The sequence below is a fragment of the Bidens hawaiensis genome, unplaced genomic scaffold (assembly GCF_021521415.1).
Source record: "Bidens hawaiensis isolate Kalapana, Puna unplaced genomic scaffold, B.hawaiensis_p1.1 tig00058885_1, whole genome shotgun sequence".
Lineage (NCBI taxonomy): Eukaryota > Viridiplantae > Streptophyta > Magnoliopsida > Asterales > Asteraceae > Bidens > Bidens hawaiensis.
Window position 1 is genome coordinate 1 of NW_027500597.1, and position 24,748 is coordinate 24,748.

Genomic DNA, 24,748 nt, shown 5'->3' on the forward strand with positions numbered 1-24,748 from the left:
AGGAATTTTGGGGAAGCATTCCAACCAGTCACGGAAAAAAGCGAGCGTGACTTCTCCAAGGCCTTTAGACCTACTGCTACAAACGCAGGAAGGTCAAAATTTGCAAGGGACATTGCAGAGGCAATCGCCCCGAGGAGTGCCAAACAAATGTCCAACATTGGCACATACGATGGTCTATCCGACCCAGATGACCATCTGAACAGGTTCATTGCGGGGGCAACCGTCAGTAACTGGACGGAACCCACATGGTGCTACATGTTCCAGATGACTCTGGTAGGAGCAGCCAGAGCATGGTTCGACCGTTTACCGGTCCACCACATTTATGACTGGGCAGACTTCCAGAACAAGTTCAGTCAACAGTTTAGTCAACAGAGGAAGCACACTGAGGAGCAGTGGACGATCCTCAACTGTGTCAGAGAAGAGGATGAATCCTTACTGGACTTCATCACCCGCTTCAACTCCAAGAAGGTGAGTCTGGGCAACATCAGTGAAGACCTCGTTCGCGCCGCTTTCATTCAGGGCGCTGAATACCCAGAACTCATCCGCACTCTGACGGGTAAGACGGCATGCCATCCACGTGGGATGCCATAATGACGGCAGCCAAGCGCTTTGCCGAAACAGAGAAACAGCTGGGAAGAGATCTCCCCCAGAATACAAACCTCTACACGCAGAGGACAAGGGAGAACAATGTGAGAACCGCCCGGCTAAACAAAAAGAGGCGGCAAGGTATTTGGCAGTCAAGGATAAACTTTGACACCCCCTCAAGCTCTCGCCCTCTGGTTGGCGGAAGGGACAAAACGCACCCTTCGAACCGGAAAAACCGTTGGACGCCACTCACCAAGAGCGTCACGGAGATATTTGCCACGGAAAAACTGCCATGGCCAAAAGCCCCAGTGATCCGACAGAAACCCAATGCGGATCAAAGCAAGTCTTGTGACTTCCATGGGACAAAGGGCCATAGCACTGAGGAGTGCACATCCTTGAGGGACATCGTCGAGACATTCGTCAAGGATGGGAGGCTCGCACACCTCGTGGCATCTATCAAGAAGGGAGGAAGGAACGACAACAGGTACAGGGGTAACGGACGGAAGCCCGTCGACATTAGCATCAACATGGTCCATGGTAAGGTCAGAGGAAGAAAGAGACCAATGACCGAACCATGCGCATGGAAGGAAGCAGAAGTGCGCTTCCCGCGAGTGCCGGGATGCCCAAACAAAGAAGGCCCCATTGTCATTAAAAGCCAACTGGGGCACTACATCACCTCCCGCACCCTCGTTGACAATGGCGCATCGTCGACAGTGATGTACAGGCAGTTCTTCGACAAGCTCGATGATGAAGACAAGGAACGCCTGGAGACGGTCTACGCTTCAATGGAAGGGTTTGACGGCAGCATGAACACTCCCTTGGGCATCCTATCTTTCCCCGTCACTCTCACCGATGGGAATTATTCACGCACGGAGGATGTGGATTTTGTTGTGATGAAAAAACCACATCATACGTATGACATCCTATTCGGGAGAGACGGGATGGCAAGATTCAACGCCGTGGTATCCTCAGTCCACGGCATGATGGGATGGCCAACAACTGAAGGCGTAGCGATGATCACGGGCATTCCCCAGGTATGCATCGCATCTGTTTCCTCTAAACCCAAACCGAAGATGGCCAAACAAACCATCACTGAACCTGAACAGTGGGCATTCAATGGGAAATATCCCGATCAGGCCGTTACCATTGGCCCGACAATTGTTGATCCAACACGCACCTTACTCAAGCGCTTACTGCAGCGAAACGCAGACATCTTCGCGTGGACACCAGCCGACATGACTGGTGTACCCCGGGGAAAGGCAGAGCATAAGCTCAAATGCGATCCGGCCGTTACGCCGATCGTACAAAAGCGCAGAGTAATGGGGCCCGAGCAAACCAACGCGTGCAGAACCCAAGTCAAGGAACTCCTTGATGCGGGCATCGTGCGCGTTAGCAAATATCAAACATGGGTTGCAAATCCCGTAATGGTACCGAAGAATAACAAACAATGGCGCATGTGCATAGATTTCAAAGATTTGAATAAAGCATGCCCCAAAGATTGTTATCCGTTGCCAGAAATTGATCTCAAGGTGGATTCGGTGGCACCATTTCGCCTTAAATGCTTCTTGGATGCGTATAAGGGGTACCATCAAATCCACATGGCTGTGGATGACCAGGACAAAACCGCCTTTCGGACGCCCGATGGCACATTTTGTTATAAAATGATGCCGTTCGGACTTAAGAACGCGGGGTCCACATACCAACGACTAATGGACAAAGAGTTTCACGCCCAAATTGGGAGAAACTTGGAAGTCTATATGGATGATTTGGTCATCAAAAGCCCCGAGCCAGAGACGATGTTGAAAGACATTGAGGAAACTTTCAACACGCTCAGAAAGATAAACATGAAGCTCAACCCGAGCAAGTGTTCATTTGGGGTGGAAGAAGGGAAGTTCTTAGGGGTCATTATTACTAAAGATGGCTTCAGAGCGAACCCTGAAAAGGTCGAAGCCATTGTCAAAATGGAATCACCTACCACCATAAAACAGGCTCAAACACTTAATGGACGACTAGTCGCGCTTAACCGCTTTTTGGCAAACCATGCGGATAGGTCGTTCCCTTTTGTGTCAACGCTAAGAAATTGTTTAAAGAAAACGCACTTCCGCTGGACACCAGAAGCGGAAGCAGCTTTTCAGGAGATTCGATCACGCCTGATCGAACTCCCAACACTCACAGCACCACAGGCGGGGGAGGAGTTAATCCTATACCTCTCCGCAACAGATAGAGCAACCGGGGCAGTCCTGCTTGTAGAACGAAAAGGCATCCAGATGCCAATCTATTATGTTAGCCGCGTGCTGGCAGACGCGGAAACCCGGTACTCTACCCTGGAAAAATTGGTCTTGGCACTTATACACGCTTCACGCAGGTTGAGACGATATTTCCAGGGTCACCCAATCACTATTCTCACCAACTTCAAACTCTCAAATGTTCTAGGCAAACCCGAGTTATCGGGACGTCTAGCCAAATGGGCAATTGAATTGGGAGAATATGCGATTCAATACAAGCCGAGACCAGCCATTAAAGGTCAGGTCCTGGCTGATTTTATTGCAGAAGTCCCCGCTTCACGGGAGAAAGAGTGCCAGGAGGAGGTTCAACCCTCCCCAGCACACGAAATCGACGAAGTCTGGCGACTCTACACTGATGGAGCAGCTAGTAACGAGGGATCAGGCGCAGGGTTAAAATTAACAAATCCAGCAGGCCAGGAATATACTTATGCTATTCGGCTGGATTTTCCAAGTACGAATAACGAAGCTGAATATGAAGCATTCCTGGCCGGATTAAGGATTGCGCGAAAGATGGGTGTAAAAAATTTGGAAGCCCACGTAGATTCCATGCTAGTGGCAAACCAAATAAACGGGACGTACACGGCTGTGAACGACACAATGGCCCTGTACCTTGCCCAAGCCAAAGCCATCATGCGCGATTTTAATGATTGTAAAGTGATACACGTCAAGCGCAGCGAAAACAAATCTGCGGATGCGTTAAGCAAGCTTGCATCACTGGCCTTCACCCACTTGGGAAAGGATATCCGCGTGGAACTCCTCGAAACACCATCAGTCCCGCACAAGGAAATTTGTGTCATCCAAACCGGTACAGAAACATGGATGACCCCAATAATAAAATACCTTGAAGCAGGAACGTTACCAGAGTCGAAGTCACAGGCGAGAAAACTACGCTGTAAAGCACTGAATTATCAGCTGGTCAATGACACCCTTTACAGACGTAACTTTCTTGGCCCATTGTTAAGATGCGTGGACAACCAAGATGCTGACTACCTCTTAAGGGAGGTTCACGAAGGCATCTGTGGAGTACACGCAGGCCCCCGCACTGTGGTAGCCAAGCTAAACAACGCGGGATACTTTTGGCCGGGGATGCATATGGACGCGTTGGCATACATCAGAAAATGCAGATCTTGCCAGCTTTACGCACCCAACACGCATCGCCCGAAAAATGAGCTTGTTCCTGTCACTTCCTCGTGGCCATTTCAGAAGTGGGCCATCGACGTGACAGGCCCATTTCCAACAGCAGCTGGGAATGTTCAGTTCCTAGTGGTAGCCATTGACTACTTCACCAAATGGATAGAAGCGAAACCTTTAGCCCAAACAACCGCAAAGCATATCAAAAAATTTATTTGGGAATTTATTATTTGTCGTTTTGGACTTCCACAGAATTTGGTAAGCGACAATGGCACCAACTTTGCTGACAAGAAGCTACAGCAGTGGCTGAAAGAACTTCAAATCACCCACACCTTTACCTCAGTGGCACACCCGCAAGGTAACGGTGAGGTGGAAAGAGCAAATAAGAGCATCGTCGAAGGCATAAAGAAAAGACTCTTGGAACATAGATCCGGTTGGGTGGACGAGCTTCCACACGTCCTTTGGGCAAACAGAACGCTGAAGAAGACCAGTACGGGAGAAACCCCGTTCAGTCTCACTTATGGCACTGAAGCCATGATCCCAGTCGAAATCGGTTTACCCTCACCAAGGGTCTTAATCCAACCAGAAGATAATGATGCGGAAAGACGGTTAGACTTTATGCTAACCGAAGAGCGCAGAGACTTAGCCGCCGTGCGTGAAGAAAACTACAAACGACAAATGCAAAAATACTACAACACGCGGGTAAAACTCTGCAACTTCAAGGAAGGAGACTACATACTGCGTAACAACGAGGCTTCGAACCAACAACGCCCAGGAAAGTTGGCCCCGATTTGGGAAGGGCCATACATTATCAAAGAAGTTCTGGGAAAGGGCGCGTACCGGCTCGAAAGGCTCGATGGCACTCCCATCCCTAGAACATGGAATGGAGCTCAATTACGCAAATGTTATATGTAGATCAATTCCAACTTGTAAAGAAAAGGCCTAGAGCCACTTCTAATGGAAATGATTCTCCTTTCATGATGTATTGATAGCTTGTAACTTATGAACTTCCCTTACGGGAAGAAGTAGTTGCGTGTGGAAGGCGGCAATACCCGCATAAACACAACGCCAAAATTTTAAAAAAAAAAAAAAAGTTCTAAGGAAAACCTACACGCAGGTCAGATGTAGGTAAAGTTTAGCCATCCTTGTAAGTGCAAACGACGGTCTTACCCGCACAATCACATACAAGGAAGCCAAACTTAACTTAACATCTACCACGTTAAAAGGTTAACTTATGAACACTTAAAAAAGGATAAGAAAAACCTACACGCAGGTCAGATATAGGTCTAAAGTTAAAGCCATCCTACTAAGTGCAAGTGACGGTTACACCCGCACAATCACGAAAGAGGAAGCGAAAACTTTAGTCCATTATCAACCACGTTCAAAGGTTTAACTTAATGCCTTAGAAATTTCGAAAAGGAAAACCTACACGCAGGTCAGATAGAGGGTAAAGATTAGCCATCCTACCAAGTGCAAGTGACGGTTTTACCCGCACAATCACGAAGGAGGAGGCAAAACTTTAACCCATCATCAACCACGTTCAAAGGTTCCTATTCTAAACACTTGGAAAATTGCTAATTCAAACTAAGTATGCAAGTCATAAGTTTATAAAGCAAGGAACCCAAGGAAAGGAATAACAATCTTATACGCAAAAAGATTAATATTTCACAATCTATTACAAGAACGGCTGGGTAACTACCCGCCTAAAAGAAATCTATAAAGCTAAGTCTATCCTAGCAGTAGGAAGGGATCTTCAAGATCAGGCTTCAGGGCCACCTCCGCTTGGACCAGCACCGTCAGAGTGCGGCCGCCCAAGGAAAGCCTTAAGGATGTTGAGCCCATCATCAGCAGCAGCAGCTTCATTCACCTTCTCCACCACTGGATGCGGGAAGGCAGCATACTGGTTCACAGCTTGGTCATACGCAGCTTCTGTATTAACATTGAGTAAAGGGAAGTTGGAGGGCGGAAAGCCTCTCTCAGCAAACCCTAGACCAAGCAGGAAGCCAGTCTTCTCCCCATCCTCATGAGAAGCGTTGAGGGCTGCGCTCATCGCATCGTCATAAGAGGTCTCTGAAAGGACCCGACGCACAACCTACAAAAGAAAATTACAAGTTAGAACATTTTCTAATTACAAGCAGAAAGAGTAAAGAGAAAAAAAAAAAAAAAAAAAAAAAAAAAAAAAAAAAAAAAAAGGAGATACCTGAGGCAACGCTTCTCGAAGCAGCCATTGGAGGGTAGCTTGACTTTCTTTGTAAGCACGTTCGGCTCCGCTTTTATCAAGGTTGGCAAGTTGAACTTCCTTGGCGGCAGCTTCTTCGACGCTTTTGAGTTTCCTTTCAGTACGGTCAAGCACCCCCCTCTGGTCAAGGATCTCCTGCAGCTTCTTGGCATCTTCCATTGCCAAGGCGTCATGAGCATGCTGAAGAGCCTTTAATTTGCATTTAAGCTGCTCATTCTCTTCGCGAAGTGGCTCAGCAACAGCTTCAGCCTTGGCAGCCCTCTCAGTTGAGTTTCGCGCAGTCTCCTTGGCCAGCCGAAGCTGTTCATTCACAGCTTGGGCAGCCTTGGAGCGGGCCTCGAGTCGCGCCTGGACTTCAACCTCGAGGGCCTTGAATGCCTTCTCCTTCTCGGCTGCGGCAGCGGCCAACTGCCGGTTCTCCTCCCGAAGAGCCCGCGCTTCAGATATATCTTTGGCGCGAGCTGCTTTTAACTTGTCGTTTTCACGACAAAGCAGCTCGACGCGGGGCTGCGTTCGGGCCTGGAGAACCCGAAGCTCATTGGTTAGCCTACCCTCTTGGTAGCTAGCCATGGCTTCCCCCAACGCACCATGAGGAGCAGCGTGGCGAGCCCAGTCCACGCACTCCACAGGGGTGCGAAGGGTTGTTCCTCGGCGTATGTTCCATCTTGGAACATACACTTCATTGGAATCCGACACTGCAAAAGAAACAAAGGCAGTTAGGAAAAGATGATAAAAATATGTAAGGGAAAAAGAACCCTACGTACCTGTAGGGTCAATAACAGGCCGATAGCCGCCAAACCCATCACCTGAACCTAAAGGAAATCCATCCAACAGGTCAGGCAGACGGGAAGGTGGCATAGATCGGCGGGAAGCCTGGCTCATACCTGATGGTCCGGCCGTCGGTGCCGGTGGCGCAGGTATAGTAGCAGCCGCTGTGGTAGCCATGGTTGGCGCCACCTCCTCAGCAACAGTAACCGCCGGCTCCGTGAAAGATGCTGTAAAAATTGCACTCACGGCCGGCGGAGACACCTTCTCAGCTGGAACAGCCTCAGGAAGGCTGGAACCAGCGGAAGCAGGCGTAGACGCCTGGGTCGACGCCTCGGGAAGGCTGACCGAGCCTACCGTCATTGGCGGGGGAATACTTGCTCCAACTCCACCCTGGAATGCGTCAACATCCACACCTGCACAAGCAAAAGTGTTAGAAAAATTTATTTGAAACAACGAATCTAGACAAGAATTATGGGGGTACTCACGGGGTTTCTTGAGCTTGAACGCACGGACGAGCGGGGGTGAACCCGATGGAGCCGGCCTCTTGACACCGGTAACCGTCGTCGTCGCTGCCTCCCCGGAGGTAACACCTGCAGCCTCCGGAGCGGTGGTCTCCTCACCACCGGGCTTCCCCGCCACCTCTGCATTATCTGACTCCGAGTCAGATAGGACTACCGGGTCGGCCGTAGAGGCCACTTTCTCCTTGCCTTTCCCGACGGCAGCCTTTTTCTTCCGCACCAGTGGAGGACCTTCTGCGGATTCCTCAGAAGAAGAAATGTCATGAACTCCAGCAGCAGGCACAGCATTGAGAGGTTCAGGGTAGAAGATAGGCTTACCTGGCCGTCGGTGGCTCAGGATCTCTTGGCCTGGCGGGTAAACCTCCACGAACCGACCCGCGGTCTGCTCTAAGATGGGCAACTCGTTCTCGTCCAGAGCACGAGTACCCATCCGCGCAGGACCACCTTCCTCCCGCGGATTCAGGAGCGACTGAAGATCGTTACCCTCTGAAATCAACAAGAAAGTTAGATAAAATCGTAGTCAGCTAAAAAGAAACAAGACATACCATAAGGGGCAGAGTTCGAACCATATTCAAGGACGATCGGAACCTTATCCGCATTCGCCGCCTTCCACACCCGGCTCATTCCCAGCATCACCATCGCCGACTCCGGAAAACGGAAAACCGGGGACTGGACCCGGGATATCTTCGAAAACCATTCCGCCTCCTCGTAGTTGAGGGCGGGAAGGTTCGGAAGCGCCTGGCCATTCTTGAACTTCATGGCGATGGGGACGGCGCGGGCGGATATGAAGAAGAACTCTCTTCTCCATGAGCGAAGACTCCGCTCGGTGGTACAAATCTTTAAACCCTTGATACGGGTTGTAAGAGTGTACCACCCCTGGATGCACCTCCAAGTGTAGAAGGTCATCAGACGGTCAACGAGGGGCTCAAGGCCCAGTATCCGGCACACCCACTCAAAGTGCCGGACCTTGGCAATGGCCATGGGGTGCACCTCTGTCAGGTGCACACCGTGCCTCTCCAGGACACGGTACACAAACTTTGTCAACGGAAACCTAAGGTTTCCGTAGACAAAGAATGAAGCATAAACCCCGATCTTGCCACTAGGGGCATCGTACACAGTATGGTGGGGTTCAGGAAACTCAGGCTCGAGAGACTCGAGCATGAACTTCCTGACGATATACTCGTACAGATCGACAGGAAGAGAACACTGGCATTCGCCAGCAGTCTTCTGATCATCAGTATCATGAGAAGACATGGTGGAAAAAGAAAAGATTTCAGAGTAATGCTTTACTGAAAAAGAGAAATTCGCCGGAAATTACTGGAGAAGAAGAGATGAAAGTGGAAAGTGTGAATTGCAAATAACCCTCTCCCCCTTTATATAGTAATCGCAATTAATGCGGTGAATTTAATGCGGAGGAGAGAGAAATCGAATGTGCAATGAAACTATGACACGTGGCAAAAAGCAAGCTGGCAACAGCTGTTGAAAGGACGTATGCCAGTAATTTCGCGGCCACGCGCCCGAAAAATCGCGCCCACGCGCCTGAAAAAGCGACTGGAATGACCATGTTCTGTCACGTCACCATAACTTCCTGCACGTCCTGACACAGTCAGAAGAAACCGTCGCACGACGTTTCAGAGGTTTATCTTTTCACCAACTCTTCGAATTTCAAAATTCAAAATTCGAAAATATTAAAAAGTAAGCGGGAAAATACCCCTTACCCCTTGGCAAACAAGTAACCGTAAGCCGGCTGCGGGTACAGTGTTAAGGCAAAACCCTTTACATACCTAGCACCCGCAGGGAATTGAAGCCAAGAACCTTGGTGAACAAGTAACCGTAAGACGGACGCAGGTACAGTGTTAAGGCAAAACCCTCCACATACCTAGTGCTCCGCTGGGAATTGAAACCAAGAAGGATCTTCTGGGCAATGCTTGCGGAAACGGAAATAACATCCCCGCATAGCGGGAACATCGAGAACTACGTTGTTTGAAGCTCCAGGATGGAATTGGTGGTCTTAACATAATTGATCACTATGTTCAAAACTACCAAAACCTCATGGAAAATACATACAACTGGGACTCAATGCTCCTGACTTGCGAGGAGGTTACAGACCTACCCGCATCATACCCTAAGACCAAGCAGGAAACTCGGGAATTTCTGCAAGTGACAAGGACTTCCGCGGGAAGAACCCCCATGGAAAACCTTACAAAAACCCCTTTTCAAAACCCCTTGCTTAAAGTCCAAAAGTTCACCTCACTTTATTAAACATTCGTGAGAAGAACATTGGACTGGGGGGACTTGAAGAGGTAGGTCCCAGCAGAGACCAGTTGGTCCCGCAAGACTCACCTTGAACATGGACGTCTGCGCAAAGGCCATCTGCTCCCGCAGGACCCACCATGCTCATAGAATCTTACGCGCAGTACGCAAGCTGTACACGCAGGGAAAGCCTCCCAATGGTGAAGTACCCCGCCTGTTCCCGCAGTTGCGGATACAAGCCATCAGGGAAGGCTACCCGCAGACAGCAGGGCTACACGCACAAGACACTAGCTACTTCAGCAGTCACGTGAAGGCATGAGCAAGGCGGGAACAATCCCGCCCAAATGAGCCAGTCTGATTCTGAAAGATCTTTTGTACCATACCTACCAAGGTATGGATAGGACAGACGATCTGACCAGAACAGCCCATGAGCCAATCACAGGGTGACAGCTCACCGACAACAGTGCGAGGAAGAGCACCCTCTAGTACTGTTTGTCACTATTAGCCGCTGCCTACTCACCAACCCTTACTGTGGAGCATGCGCAGCCTACAGTTGGTGGAATAGTATTACTGTTGGCCGTAACCTATTCACCAACCAGCATGGCCTGCGTACAATCCACAGTCAGTGGGACGTGCATAGTCTACAGTTGGTGGAATAGTGCAGCCGACTTTATTACTGTTGGCTGTAACCTACCCACCAACCAGTATGGCCTGTGCGTAATCCACTGTTGGTTGAACAGGAATACTATTCAGCCGGCTGTACCTTCTAGAAAACCTACCTTCGGCTATAAATACTCCAATATCTTGGAATGGTAAGATCATCTACTATCTCGTATAACTTACTTGATAACTGCTCTAATAGATTCATATACTTTTATATTCAAAGAGCAATATAGACTGATTCTCACGCCGGAGGGTGGTCACAAGGAGGAACCCCCCCCTTCTCAGTGACGAGCTTACGGTGTCTGTTTTGCAGGTTCCCTGAAGTACAACTTACTCTGCTGGACCTAACCTTCGTGGGAAACATTACCTAGCCCCCAGATTACCCATAATCTGCCCGGGGTCACTTAGTGTTTCTTCAGAAACTATAACAATCTAAAACTAAAATGCTCAATAGAATTTATAACAAAAAAAGATAAACTATGCTACACACTTTAACAATTTTATACGTTAATACTTCTGTTTGATTACATGAATTATCAATACTTGTGTTCACATCAAAAAAAATCTAAAACTTTAAAGCTCAATAGAACTTTAGATAAAAAGGACAAACTATGGTACATATATTTGGACAATTTTGCACGTTATTACTTTTGTTTGATTCATGAATTATTTATACTTGTGTTGTGTTCACATCTGGATTTCTAAATTAAAATTCAAAACTGTTTTATTGCATCGAAGACAAGACTAGGTTTCCTCATAAATGTTTGTTGACAACTAGCTAAGCTTGTCATGTAAGTATCAGACTAACGAATAATTAACTCCGTTAGTTGTAGACTGTTGGTAAAAAATATACCTTTAGTTGAGACCGTCACAAGCCAAGAGTGAAGTTAAAACTATTATTTGCAAATATGATATAGCTGAGATTATTAAAAACCAATTTTCCTTTTTACTTTAGTAAAAACTAGGTTATTGACTCGTGCACGACACGGCTGAAAATATATAAATCGTCAAGTAAACATATATACAATTTCAAACGATAAATTATTTTTTAATATATTTTTTGAAACAATATGATTTTTAATTGCAATTCATATTTATACGTAAACAAAGTACTTAAATACATAAACTTACAAAAAATAACTTTATATAGTAGAATGTCTACGAAGAAAATTTAAAACTCTAAAACATTAACTTCATAAACTTTAAAAACTAATATTAATATAAAACAAACAAACAAACTTCACTAACATTATTCTGGAAAGCAAACAAATCAGAATATAAGCATCTAGGAAAGATTCCCGATAAGCATCCAAGAATGATTCAGGCTTCTTTTATTCATGGACCGGGAACACAATTGACGACATAAACATTCATATACCAATCTAACAAACATAGTGACTAACTAACTATGAAAACTAGTTTTACATTTCATGTGAAAAGTCCCGCACCCTCAAAAATTGAAACACATTCAAAGCTCATTTAAGAACCAGAACCAAATCTAAACCTTTTTAAAATGACATGTTTTGACCAGAATAAAATCGTTACGCTTCTAGAATGACCCATTTAAACACGAACCAAATCGATATCTTTTAAATTAACCAGGTATATATGACCATAACCAGATCAATGCGATTTTAAAAAGAATGAAATCGATGTTTTTTTATATTGACTTGTTGACCTAAACTAAACTGATACCCTTTTAAAATGACTTGTTTTGATCCTAGCCAAAGCAAATCAACAACATTTCTAAAAGGAAAAATGGTTTTTATTGGTCCCAACTTTTTCATTTTTTTCGGCGCTGGTTCCAACTTTCATTTTGGCTGGCAACGGTCCCAACACATTCGTTGCTTCCACCAGTCCGCGACTGACGGAGCACTAACTCCGTTATGTTTTTGCTTACGTGTCAATCTGAGTTGGAAAAATCATATTACGTGGCAGCCACCGTGGATTATTGGTTTATACATATATCTTATATCCAGATCCTTAACTCTCTTCAACGGCTCAATCCCCAAATCAAATCCCCAATTGATGTCCAGAACCCTAATTGAATCATTGAATCAATTATAATATCAAGCCCTAATCACATTCTACTAGCAATGAGTTCATCATCGTCTTGTACATCTACTCGTAAAAATTCAAGCTTGATTTACAGGGCAATGTCTATTGCAACCACGATTTGATTGCAATTCGTAGGGTTGTTGGTCACAGTGGTTCTCGAAATAGGGATAAATTCTATGGTTGCTCTTTATGGCCTGTGAGTACATTTTTTGGTTTTCAAGTTTACTTTTGTATCTAAATCAATAAATTCTTTCTTGTTGTGGCTAGAATCAAGACTGTAAATTCTTTATGTGGAAAGAAGATTTTGATTACTTCTTAAAGGAATGTGGTTCAAGAAAAGATCAAGAAATAAAAGAGATGCAAATAGAAAATTTAAAATTAAGAACATGATGTTGGAAGAAGAGAACAAAAATTTGAAGCTTCAACTCTCACTGAAAAAGTCCAATTGGAAGAGTAATAGTGTTTTAGGTATATCAATTATTGTCATAACACTATGGTGGACTTTATTTGTGTGAAAATGTCGTGTTGGTTAAAGAACATGGTGTATGGAATGTAATCTGTTTTCTTGGGACCTTGGCTATCAATTTCATGTAATAAGTTAATGTTAATGTTGTTATCAATTTCATGTAATATGTTAATGTTAATGGATGTTGTTCTCAATATATGGTGGACTTTATTTGTGTGCCAAAAATGGATGCTTATCAACGAGTCTATCTGCACATACATATTAACAACATAAAAGATCAAACATAGTGAACAGATTAGTCAAAATGGCAACATCACAAATGAACAAATTAGTCAAAAATGACCATATTGCCCATATCAGATTAATCAAAGAATATGACAAAAAATCAGACATATTGATCAAATCAAATTAGTCATGTTGACCAGCATATTTGGACCAAATCAGATTAGTCAAATTAATTAGTCAAAATGACCATAATGCCCATATCAGATTGATGACCAAAATAAAAGACCAGCATATTGTCCAAAAGATAATGCATATTGACCAAATCAGATTAGTCAAAATGACCAAATGCCCAGACAGACATATTGACCTGCATATGTCTCAATATTGACCAAAACAGATTACCATAATGCCCATATCAGATCCTATCAGATTACAATCTCCCCCTTAGACCGATGCCATCGAGTTTTCTTCCATGACCACCTCAAAAACCCGTTGTTTTTCGTTGAACTTGTTCCCCTCACGTTAAGCTTCTCCCATTGTTCATTTCTAATCATATCTCTTATATCACTTTTGGATACAGTTGTATAGGCATATGAACGAGGTTTTGAACTTCAAAGATCAACTTCAAGTAGCAAGGTCATCACAAAAAGAAATAAACTCAATGTGATCATCAAATAATCTTTCATTCTTCAAACTTGTTTCTTTCCTTGTAAATCATCTTCAAACCATTCCTTGAATCAAGATAGCATTCAAGTCAACCATAACCCGTTCTTGATTGTCAAGTGACTGTTTTCATAGGAGGTTAAACTCTACTGATCATCCGTTCACCATGTTACTAGTGATGACTCTATCTTCTCAACCGTACTAGGAAATCTGAAAACTCACAAACATTGAAACATCTCTAAAGAATCTTGGATTATCGATCTGGATCAACTTTTCCTTAACTTGAGTCTTTCACTTGATTTGAAGCAAGCAATTTGCAATGAAATTCAAGAATTTTTACTCCCCTAATTTCGTTGCAATTGTCTTTGAAAATTGTATCTTCAAATCAAGTATGGGTGAAACAACCTTGACCATCCATATCAAGATTGTTGATTCTGTAATAAACAAAGATAAACAAAACATTATGTTGGTTGACACTCATAAGGGATAAAATCCGTAAGCTTGGTCAACACTTGTTCTTGTAAAGCTCTTTGATGAAGTTTGTGAAAAATTGATAAGGCTTTGATTTCCTTTTGCTTGTTGATGATCGGATAAAATTTACCAAAATACCCTTGGTATATATCTTCCATATAGCTCAGCTTGGTCAAACGAGCAACGGCACCAAAAATCTCAAGTGTAAGTCATTCACGAGCATGGATTATCGGTTCACGAGCACACAAGTCCTTTAAATCCCTTCACAAGCACACTCATAATAATTTTTATTTATTTTTTTTATTATTTTTTATTTATTTATTTATTTTTAAATCGAGCGTGCTCAATTTTTTTTTTTGCTCAAGCATGGACCTTGCTCGAGAAAATACTTACTTTTTCTCACATCGAGCATGCTGGAGGGCTTGCTCGAGGCCCTTGCTCGAGAAAATAGTGTTCTGTGTCGAGCATGCTCGAGGGCTTGCTCGAGGCCCTTGCTCGAGAAAACGTATTTTTCTATTGTTAATCGAGCATGCTTCTGCCTTTACTCGAGCATGCTTGAGACCATGCACGAGACCTTGCTTTCTATCTGTCATCAGGTATGCTCAAGACCTTGCTCGAAAATATGTTTTTCTATCTTTTCCTGAGCATGCACAAAAGCAAAGTGTGCTCGAAGAAGGTTTGCTTGAGAACAAAGTGTGCTCGAGACCAAAAGAGATTTAAACCAGGATGTGCTCGGGGTTCATGTGCTCGAATCCAAACTTGATGTGCTCGATATGCTCGAGATAAGCTGTGCTCGAAGTAACACTTAGTCATTTTACATACTCGAGACCATTCTTATCATGCTCGGGACATCCAGACTTCTTTTCTGCATCATCAATCAATGATTTTCCAATGAGAGCCTGAATCGATTACAATGAACAATAAGCTGGATAAACAAACATATGCAATCGATTCACAAAGATAAAGAGGTAGCGGTATGATTTTATTAACCAAAAGATTGTCATTACAAATCACTCATACATACACACATACATACAATAAAGATCAGCCACCTCCAGGAGAGCTCATCCTGGAGGCGGCGGCTCTCTCAAAGAGATAAACCCTAGATCTCACACAATACACTCATACTAGACAAATTAACAAATACATCTATTTATACTAGTCTAGCATGTCTTGGTCTTCAAGCCATCCACCCTTGGTTGAGACCAAAAATACTAATTATTTTTCACCCATAATAATAATAATTCGATGCGTCGGTCTAAAATATAAGTCCCAACATGTTGCAAAATACATTAGTTAATCAGTACATAGGGAACATAAATCACACAAGTCAGCATCATTACATAAACATAATTAACCATTAACAGTCTTAAACATTCCAAAAAACATTATTAGCATACTTAAACATTAACCATAAACCATCAAGTAGCTTTCCCCTTGCCTTTGGCCTTTGTGTTTCCTCTTGGCCTCTTAGAACTTGTTGATTGTTGTGTTGGTTGACTTGGCATATCTTTGGTCATCCCCCTTGGCCTCTTAGAACCTACTGACTGCTGTGTTGGTTGACTTTCATGTGTGGCTTGAGTTGACCTTGTTGACCTTCCCCTTGCACCAGATTTTGATGTGGCTTTATTCTTAGAAGTCTTAGGTTTTGTACACTTTCTAATGTTATAACCAGTTTCTTTGCAATTGCTACAAGTCATTTCTCCTCCATGTTTTGTCAATTTACCTGGCTTTTTAGGATCTTCATGGGGATCTTTCTTTCTTTTTGTCTTTGGTCTTCCTGGTTGACTTTTGATGGGAGGAGGGTCCAAAGGATAATCAACTCTTGGCCAGTACCTCTCACTAGGCAAGGGTGGAATTGTGTATGAATATGACCTTAAATATGCCTCCTTAAGATAACAATCATGAACAAATTCTTCAGCATTTCTTCCAAGAAACCCAGCAACTGCACACACATGCTTACATGGTATACCTGTCAAAATATAGTTTTTTTTATACACATTTGTATGAATATAACTTAATTATTGAATGATTAATGGTTAATCTACCTGCTAAGTTCCACTTCCTACATGAACATGTTCTGTTATTCAAGTCCACAGCAAGATCATCAGCAAAGTCTTTAACTTGGAACACATTATATGCTGATGGGAACACTGTACATTTATGAGCCCATTTTTTTCCTCTATCAAGTTTAGTTTGTATCACACAATAACATCTTTAGCTAACATTTGAGAATGCTTAGTAATTATCCTTGTCATTGTTGAGGCCCTGATTGACTCTAACATGTCTATAATATGCATAGATCTTGCCTCAACTATGGTTCCATTAAAAGTCTCAGCCATGTTACTAACTATGACATCACAAGATGTATGACCCTTAAGAAAGCACCTTACAAAGCAATTAGGATTCTGTTTCATGAAAGCCTCCACTGCATCAGCTGATATTGCTCTCATCTCCTTGATAGCATCATTGAAGTCAGGCTCATTATAAGCCCTACATGCCTGCCAATAATATGTCTTTAACTCTTTACCCTTGAACTTCTTTTTCCAGTTTGCATAGATTGTAAGGCCCCGAACCCGGTAGCCTTACTTTAGCGTCGGATTTACTCATAAACATAGTTCTTACAAATCAGAGTTCATTAAAACTTTCGCGGAATATAAAAACTTTCATAAAACATTTCATAACAAAACACGTCTTGTCTTAAAACATCATTTTGTCTTTCAAAATAATCGAAACATTTAACTTAAACGTCTTGAGTCTTCCGATGCCAGCCTCTTATTCAGTACCACGTGTCTCCTCAAGCGAGCTGCCTCATCCTACTCACCTGCGTGCATACTAAAAGTCAGCTACGCTGAGTGAGTCCTAGTTAATCGTACGCCATACAATACAACACATACATACATATCCGAAGATACATATCCATACTTCACTAGTTACCCTTCTGTTCTACATACATACTTGCTACCATACATACATACATATCTACAATCACTAACCTCAGTCTACCGAGAGTACGTTCATAGTCCGCCGTCTATACCTGTACTCACGATCGTGAACACGTAAAAGGTCCGCAGTCCTTACCTATGTTCACCATTCATGGTACGTACAAGGTCCGCGGTCCTTCCCTATACCATCATACATCCACAACACGTACAAGGTCCACGGTCCTTCCCTATGTTGCAACCTAATTCATAGCACGTACGAGGTCCGCAGTCCTCCCCTATGCTAAAGCACGTATAAGGTCCACAGTCCTTTCCTGTGCTGACGCCTATCTATATTACGTATAAGGTCCGCAGTCCTTATCTACGTTACGTATAAGGTCCGCAGTCCTTATCTACGTTGGCGTCTATCTCCTATAACACGTATAAGGCCCACCGTCCCTATCTACGTTTACATCTATCATCTACATCGCGTATAAGGCTCGCAGTCCTTAACTACGCCATCACCTGCCAAGTCTATGTCCAACAGAAGTTAGAGGGATTTGTCATCCTAACTTACTATGTCGAACGTAGAACTCACATACCATTCGTGTACCTGTATACACATACTTCACATATACAATAATTACATTATAGCATAAAACACTCTAGGCGTTCTTTACATCCTTCATTTAACAACCATACCCCTTGTCGTTACGTGCAATATCCGAAGATCGTTCACGCCCCGACAAGTATTCATTTGAATATTCATACATCTTCGATATATAATATTCGTACCTTTATTTTTAACCTGACAGTACGCGCAATATCCGAAGATCGTTCGCGTACCGATAAGCAATCATTCATATCCATCACATATATCACATATGGCATAAACTTATCACTTAGGATAAATGTATTAACAACACATCGAGTATGCACACAGCCCCGAAAACATAACAAGGAATGGGGCTAGAAACTCACCTGAACTCTGCTTCTTCCTCTGATAGTTGTAAATCCCTTCTTTAACTGAGCTCGGCTGACTGTATAAGTTACACGTATCAATACTCGCCTGATCTAATCTGGTGGCCTAGTATTAGCTTACTTTTACTTATCGTTTTAATCTATTCTCTAATCGAACTTGACTTTAGGCGAAGTTAAACCTTAGGCGAACTTAGCTTTAGGCGAAGTTAAACCTTAGGCGAACTTAGCTTTAGGCGAAGTTGTCATCAGGCGAACTTGGCTTTAGGCGAAGTTGTCATCAGGCGAACTTGGCTTTAGGCGAAGTTGTCATCAGGCGAACTTGGCTTTAGGCGAAGTTGTCATCAGGCGAACTTAGCTTGCAGGCGAAGTTCATCAGGCGAACTTAGCTTGCAGGCGAAGTTGTCGTCTGCAGCTACTGTTCGTTCTTAAATCCCTTAATTACCTTCGTTTCTTAACCAAATAACTCGATTTAGGTACCCATGGGATCGTCTGACCAGCGCCTACAAACCCCAACCATCAAATCGACCTAACATCGATGTTTAAAGGGTGCGATTTAGGCATATAGGTTACGGGTTCTTTTTATCAATCGATTAACCCATCAAATCATAACCATTTTCAGTAAGATTAGCTTTGTTGGATTCGTTTTTACCATACAAACTCAGATCTATCATTTCTCAAATCAACCCGAACCTACACGAACGATTTCTAACTATAACCGTACCTTGAACGAGTCGAACTACGAACACGGAAGCCTTGATGTTGTTTTGGTCCGTCACAACGTTCCAGCACCAACAAGCTCGGGTTTTCGCCTTCGGATCTTGGTTCGGGTCGTGTGTGTTTTGGTGGTGTATGGAATATGTGAGAATGAGGATTAAATGGTGGTTAATGGTATTCATATTTAGGAATCATGGGCTTAAGCCCATGGACTCTCCTTCCTTCTTTCATAACCCAAGTCCATAACCCCTATCCATTACCCAACACTAGCCCGACCCATACCAACTCCTACTCTATTTATTTATTTCCCGATAACCCGAGTAAACTTTCCCTCTATTATTAAGTAATATAATTAATATCATTTTGGAAATTTCGGGATGTTACATAGATGTGCCTTGCACAGTTTCTATGCTCCGAATTTTTCCAAATCAAAGATACAGCATTCACTAGTCCCTGTCATTATTATTCCAAATCAAATAAACTTTAGACATCTAGAACTTACAACTTATAACTTAGATATTAACAAAGTGAAGTCATACCTTTTGTTGGTCAGAGACAAGTGTCCAGTCCTTTCCACCATCTAGGCATTTTCTTAGTTCTTCCATGAACCATTCCCAACTATCATTAGACTCACCATCAACAACAGCCCATGCCATAGGGTACATTTGGTCATTAGCATCTCTCCCAATTGCAACCAACAACATACCCCCTAAAAATGTTTTCAAAAAACAACCATCCAAACACAAAAATTTCCTACAACCAGCCAAAAATCCCCTCTTCACCCCATCAAAACACACAAACAATCTAAAGAATGTCTCCAAGTTTGAACCTGGTTCCTGGTTATTGAACCCTGGTGGGACAGTTACTAACTCAAAGGTTGAAGTTGGATTTATTTCTTTCAAAGCTGCCAAGTAAGACCCAAGTTTACTGTAGTGCTCCCTCATTGACCCATGAAGCATCTTAAATGCACATTTCCTGGCATCGTAAGCCAACCATTTGCGTATAAGCATGCATATTTTTATTTATTTCTATTTAGTTTACACCTGGATTTCTGTCACATAAGATACAGTTGTTTATGCTGAATGCACATGTACTTGAAACTGCTGAATACCGGACTGAGGCCAGAGAGTATGTTTACTGGACTGGCTCGTTTGACCATTTCTGTTTGGGTCAAGATTATGTTTATGGCCCATTTTAGTGGCTACAATTGTGATGCTTTAGGTCTTCACCCACCTGCTGACTTGCAATTGTAAATTTATTACGGTATATCGGTTTTTTTTAATCCTAACTATCTTCTTTTGTTACTGTCGGTCTCAACTAATGAATTGGCTGCTGACGGTCCCAACTTTTAACGTATTTGTTCTCAATGGTCCGCGACTAACGAAATCCTAACACCGTTAGTTGCAAGTCACTGGAAAAATGTTTTTGTCGGAAAAGTCACATTTTTTTTTCCAGAAAACACCACCCGAACACCGCCACCACAAATTGACTCACCACCTACCATCTACCACCACTTGAGCACCACCAACCGATTCCGACGATGGTTCTAGGGTTCCGACGACCTCAATAATTGGGGTTTTTACTGGAAAAAGGTTTCTAAAGGTCCGATACAAAGTTACAAAGATGTTTGGGACAAAAATGTTGAGTTTTCTGGAAAGAATGTGAGTTTTCCGGCAAAAAAATGTTTTTCTGGCTGCAATTAACGGCGCTAGGAATCTGTTAGTCGCGAACCGTTGGGACAAATATGTTAAAAGTTGGGACTGTCAGTAGCTAATTTATTAATTGGGACCGACGGCGACCAAAAGACGATAGTTGGGATTAAGTGAGAGAATAAGTAAATGGAAGAATAAATTACACGGATGTTCGATATGATTTGATTAAGTTTTGGATTGTGTCTCATAGCTTTAAAGCTTCGATATGGTTCTCACTAGCATTTTTCTCTTTTATCTATTGTGCGAATAGGTAGCATGGTTTGTTTCGGCATTAAGGTAACACAAAATTGTAAACGACTTTCACACCGCTACGACTGGTTTTATATACTAGTAAAAGGAGATAATGGTCCCACAACAAACCTAACCGGTGTGTTAAATGCGTTTTTTTTAAATGTGTTAATTTAACAAAATTCTTTTTGGGTTTACTTTCGGTATTGTAACGAACCTAATCGATACCGACCGAATTTGCGTAGAATCGCAACCGTAATCCCCGAGTTTTACCGACCAAATAAATGTAATTTTAAATATGTTTTTTTTATTATAAGGTTTACGAGAGCCACTACTATTATGATCGTTTAGTAATTTACTTTTAAAGTTTATTCTAGTACCGTAATGAACCTAACCGATACCAATTGAATTTGTGTCTCTTTGATCATAAGTTGTACATGCCAATGCAGTTTTAGACAACTTACAAATTTATTGTTGGTGCGATAACAAACTTAACCGATACCAACCGAATTATGTCGCTTCGGTTTGTTACATGGTTTAGTTTAATTTATGTAGTTTGAACTGTTTTCTCAATTTATAAACATTTTTATGTGATTTTATTTATGTGGTTATGAGTTTTGACTTTTGAGACAAAACTATCTTGAACTGGTAACTAACTATGTTCGACATAGGCGCGTTACATGCGCGTAGGTTGGCAATTAAGGCAAATTAAATGCACGCGAAAAATGCGGACCATTGAAAGTTTGAAACGCATGTACTCTTTCACTGACAAACGTTATGCAGTGGCAAAATAAAAACGAAAAAGAGAGGTTATATTATTGAATATTGAACTTAAAAAAGGTACAATTGTAAATATTTAATGTGTAATCCCTCACTTGGGACGTGAGGTAGGAGGTTTGAGTTTTCTAATAAATACTTAAGTTTGATTCATATTTGTGTCACTTTGGGTGGATATTAGCAAGGAAAATTTTGAGCTACGCCTTGTGTAAAAGTTGTCAGCTTGAACCTCGAGCCCACCTGAGTTTTCGTCCCACCGTGTGTTAGGCCAGAGAGGTCTGCTCTTATGGTGGCACTACGATTATCAAGTGACAGCCGGTGGTATAGTTTCCCGAGAGAACGGCCAAGCCGAACTCTGAAGCCAGCGTGGGCCCGGTTAAGACAACATAATATGACCAAAGTGGGGCAACGAGACTCTCCAAATTTAAAGAGTACGATAGCTAAATATAAGAAAGTCGCCGTTGTAAAAAAATAATAATAATGTACAACTAAAGTTAAGTAGAGAACTAGCTTTTAGTCCGGTTATAAAGTTAAACTAGTTGAATATGAACTAAAAGCATAAATATTCAAGCTACCTTTTATACATGGTCGCATATTATAACCTGTGTCATTTTAAAGACGGAAAAATGACCGAGTGTAGAGCCATCTTCATTTCATATAATACAACATCGTATGATATGATGACAAATACTCACAAAAAACTATGCAAGTGTAAGGTTTTATGAATGACGGGAAATCTTAAGAAGCTACTCGTGCTGAATTCTAGAAAGTTGGGTTTACTCAGGTAAAGACTGAGGACCGCTCCTGAGACTAAAATTATTTGAGATACGGAACCAATGACTATCTGAAAAAAAAATATAAATAATTATAGTATGTGATTGGTAGAACTTAGATTACTTTATCTACATTAACTTTCCTCTCAATGTTAAACATTGGAAGTTTAATAGTATACACCTTTTTTTTTTTAAATACACTCTTAAAATACCTTAGAAAATTATTACTTCACTTTTTTTTAACATATCACCATATTAAAGCATGGCCAACGCTAGGCGTCTACAAAACGTCAAATAAAATTCCAAACGTTTCTTAAATATCCTCACTTTCTTTCACCATTAAAAATATTATATTTGTATTATATAATGTATAAATGTGTGGAGGGGTCCCACTATCCCGTACGACTTCTTGTCTAAGTTGGCTTAGCCCCCCAATCAAGCAAAAACAGTTTCGTCAAACAATAAGATCCAATTTGGACTTATTAGGTTTGGCCCAAATTACTGTATTACCAAATCGCACTCCTTATTTCATATTTTCATGGACATCTATGTTATTTAGGCCCATGGATCGTTAAAATAACTCTCTCGTAATGAGAAATTTTGTCAAGTGGCATTTGATCACAGAATCTATTGTCAGCTTCATAAGATAAGATAAGACTATTCTATTCATAACTTAACTCAACAAAACTATTAATTAAAATATTAATTTCTCTCTTATCCACCTACACAACCAACTAAACTCCAAGTTTTCGCTTTCATTAACAACCTAACCAAACAAACTATTTTATATTAAATATAATTTTCGTTTTAGTAGAAAATTAAAAAATGAAAGTTTTTAAACTAAGAGTAAAAAATATTTTAAAATAAATATTAACTAACATGAAAATTTAAATGGAAATGGAGTACCATACCACAAATTTTAAATTAATTGTGTTTTAGTAATGACAATTAAATTTAATTATGTTCTATGATATTTTAATTTTATTATGCATTTAAACTTGATTATGTTCTAACTTATTAATAATATGTGGTCAGGATGCTTTCAATTAATAGTGAAAAGAATTAATGGTCCAACCGACATAGATTCGCAATAGTAAACGGGTCGCCCAATTTGATTGCCGCATAAGCTCATTTTCATTTTCTTTATAAAAATAACCCAACCGACCAAATTGATGGGAATAATCTAAATGACTAATACTTGTTTTTCAACGGGAAGTGGTGCATGCTGTGCGAGTTATTGATGAATGATAATTTAATGAATAGAGCTACTGAAGAGGTAGGTCCTAGCAGAGCCCAGTTGGACCCGCAAGACTCACCTTGAAGAGGGACGTCAGCGCAACGACCAACTGCTTCCGCAGGACCCACCATGCTCAGAGATGAAGACCTTACGCGCAGTACGCCAGCTGTTCCCGCAGGGAAAGCCTCCCAATGGTAAAGTACCCCGCTTGTTCCCGCAGTTGCGGATACAAGCCATCAGGGAAGGCTACCCGCACTGATAGCAAGGCTACACGCACAAGGCACTAACTCTTGATACTTCAGTAATGTCACCTGAAGGAATGAGCAAGGCGGGAATACTCCCGCCCAAATGAGCCAGTCCATATGCTTCTGGAAGATCTTTTGTACTATACCTGCCAAGGTATGGGCAAAACAGACGATCTGACCAAAACAGCCCATGAACCAATCACAGGGTGACAGCTCACCGACAACAGTACGAGGAGGAGCACCCTCTAGTACTGTTTGTCACTATTAGCCGCTGCCTACTCACCAACCCTTACTATGGGACGTGCGTAGCCTACAGTTGGTGGAACAGTGCATAGCCGGCAGTAAAGGAACAGTATACAGCCGGCCTTGTCACTATCGGCCGCAGCCTATCCACCAACCAGCATGGCTTGTGCGTAGCCCACTGTTGGTAGAACAGGAATACTATTCAGCCGGTTGTACCTTCTTGGAAACCTACCTTCGGCTATAAATACTCCAACACCTTGGAATGGTAAGGACATCATCTGATATCTCATTATCTTATCTTCTCTAGCAATCTCTTAATATACACTTATATTCAGAGCAATCTAGTCTGATTCTCACGCCGGAGGGTGGTCACAAGGAGGAACCCCCCCTTCTCAGTGACGAGCTTACGGTGTCTGTTTTGCAGGTCACCTGAAGAACAACCATCTTTGCCGGACCTAACCCCTCGTGGGAAACATCTATTTAACCCCCAGATTATCCGTAATCTGCCCGGGGTCACATAGTGTTTCTTCATTGGCGCCATCCGTGCATAAAAGCTAGAACTAATTCTTAGTCTTTTCAAAATTTCTGAAGA

General features: G+C 42.4%; 1 protein-coding gene across 1 annotated transcript; it reads right to left on the bottom strand.

Moving 5' to 3' along the window:
* Positions 1-15,746: 15,746 nt before the first annotated feature.
* LOC143602407 (uncharacterized) lies at positions 15,747-20,100 on the bottom strand. Its single transcript, XM_077079518.1, has 7 exons — positions 20,036-20,100; positions 19,771-19,916; positions 19,481-19,650; positions 19,326-19,394; positions 16,609-16,826; positions 16,374-16,507; positions 15,747-16,270 (listed from the first exon to the last, which is right to left on the bottom strand). Exons 1-7 carry the CDS (start codon positions 20,098-20,100, stop codon positions 15,747-15,749), a joined length of 1,326 nt encoding a protein of 441 aa, XP_076935633.1.
* Positions 20,101-24,748: the final 4,648 nt, after the last annotated feature.

Excerpts from the sequence above, each read along its gene's own strand:
- LOC143602407 (XM_077079518.1), bottom strand. The coding sequence starts at position 20,100 with ATGGTCAAACGAGCCAGTCCAGTAAACATACTCTCTGGCCTCAGTCCG. Across the intron at positions 19,917-20,035 it reads CCGGTATTCAGCAGTTTCAA|GAAATGTGCATTTAAGATGC; the intron begins GTACATGTGCAT and ends TTACGATGCCAG. Across the intron at positions 19,395-19,480 it reads TTGTCTCTGACCAACAAAAG|GGACTAGTGAATGCTGTATC; the intron begins GTATGACTTCAC and ends TAATAATGACAG.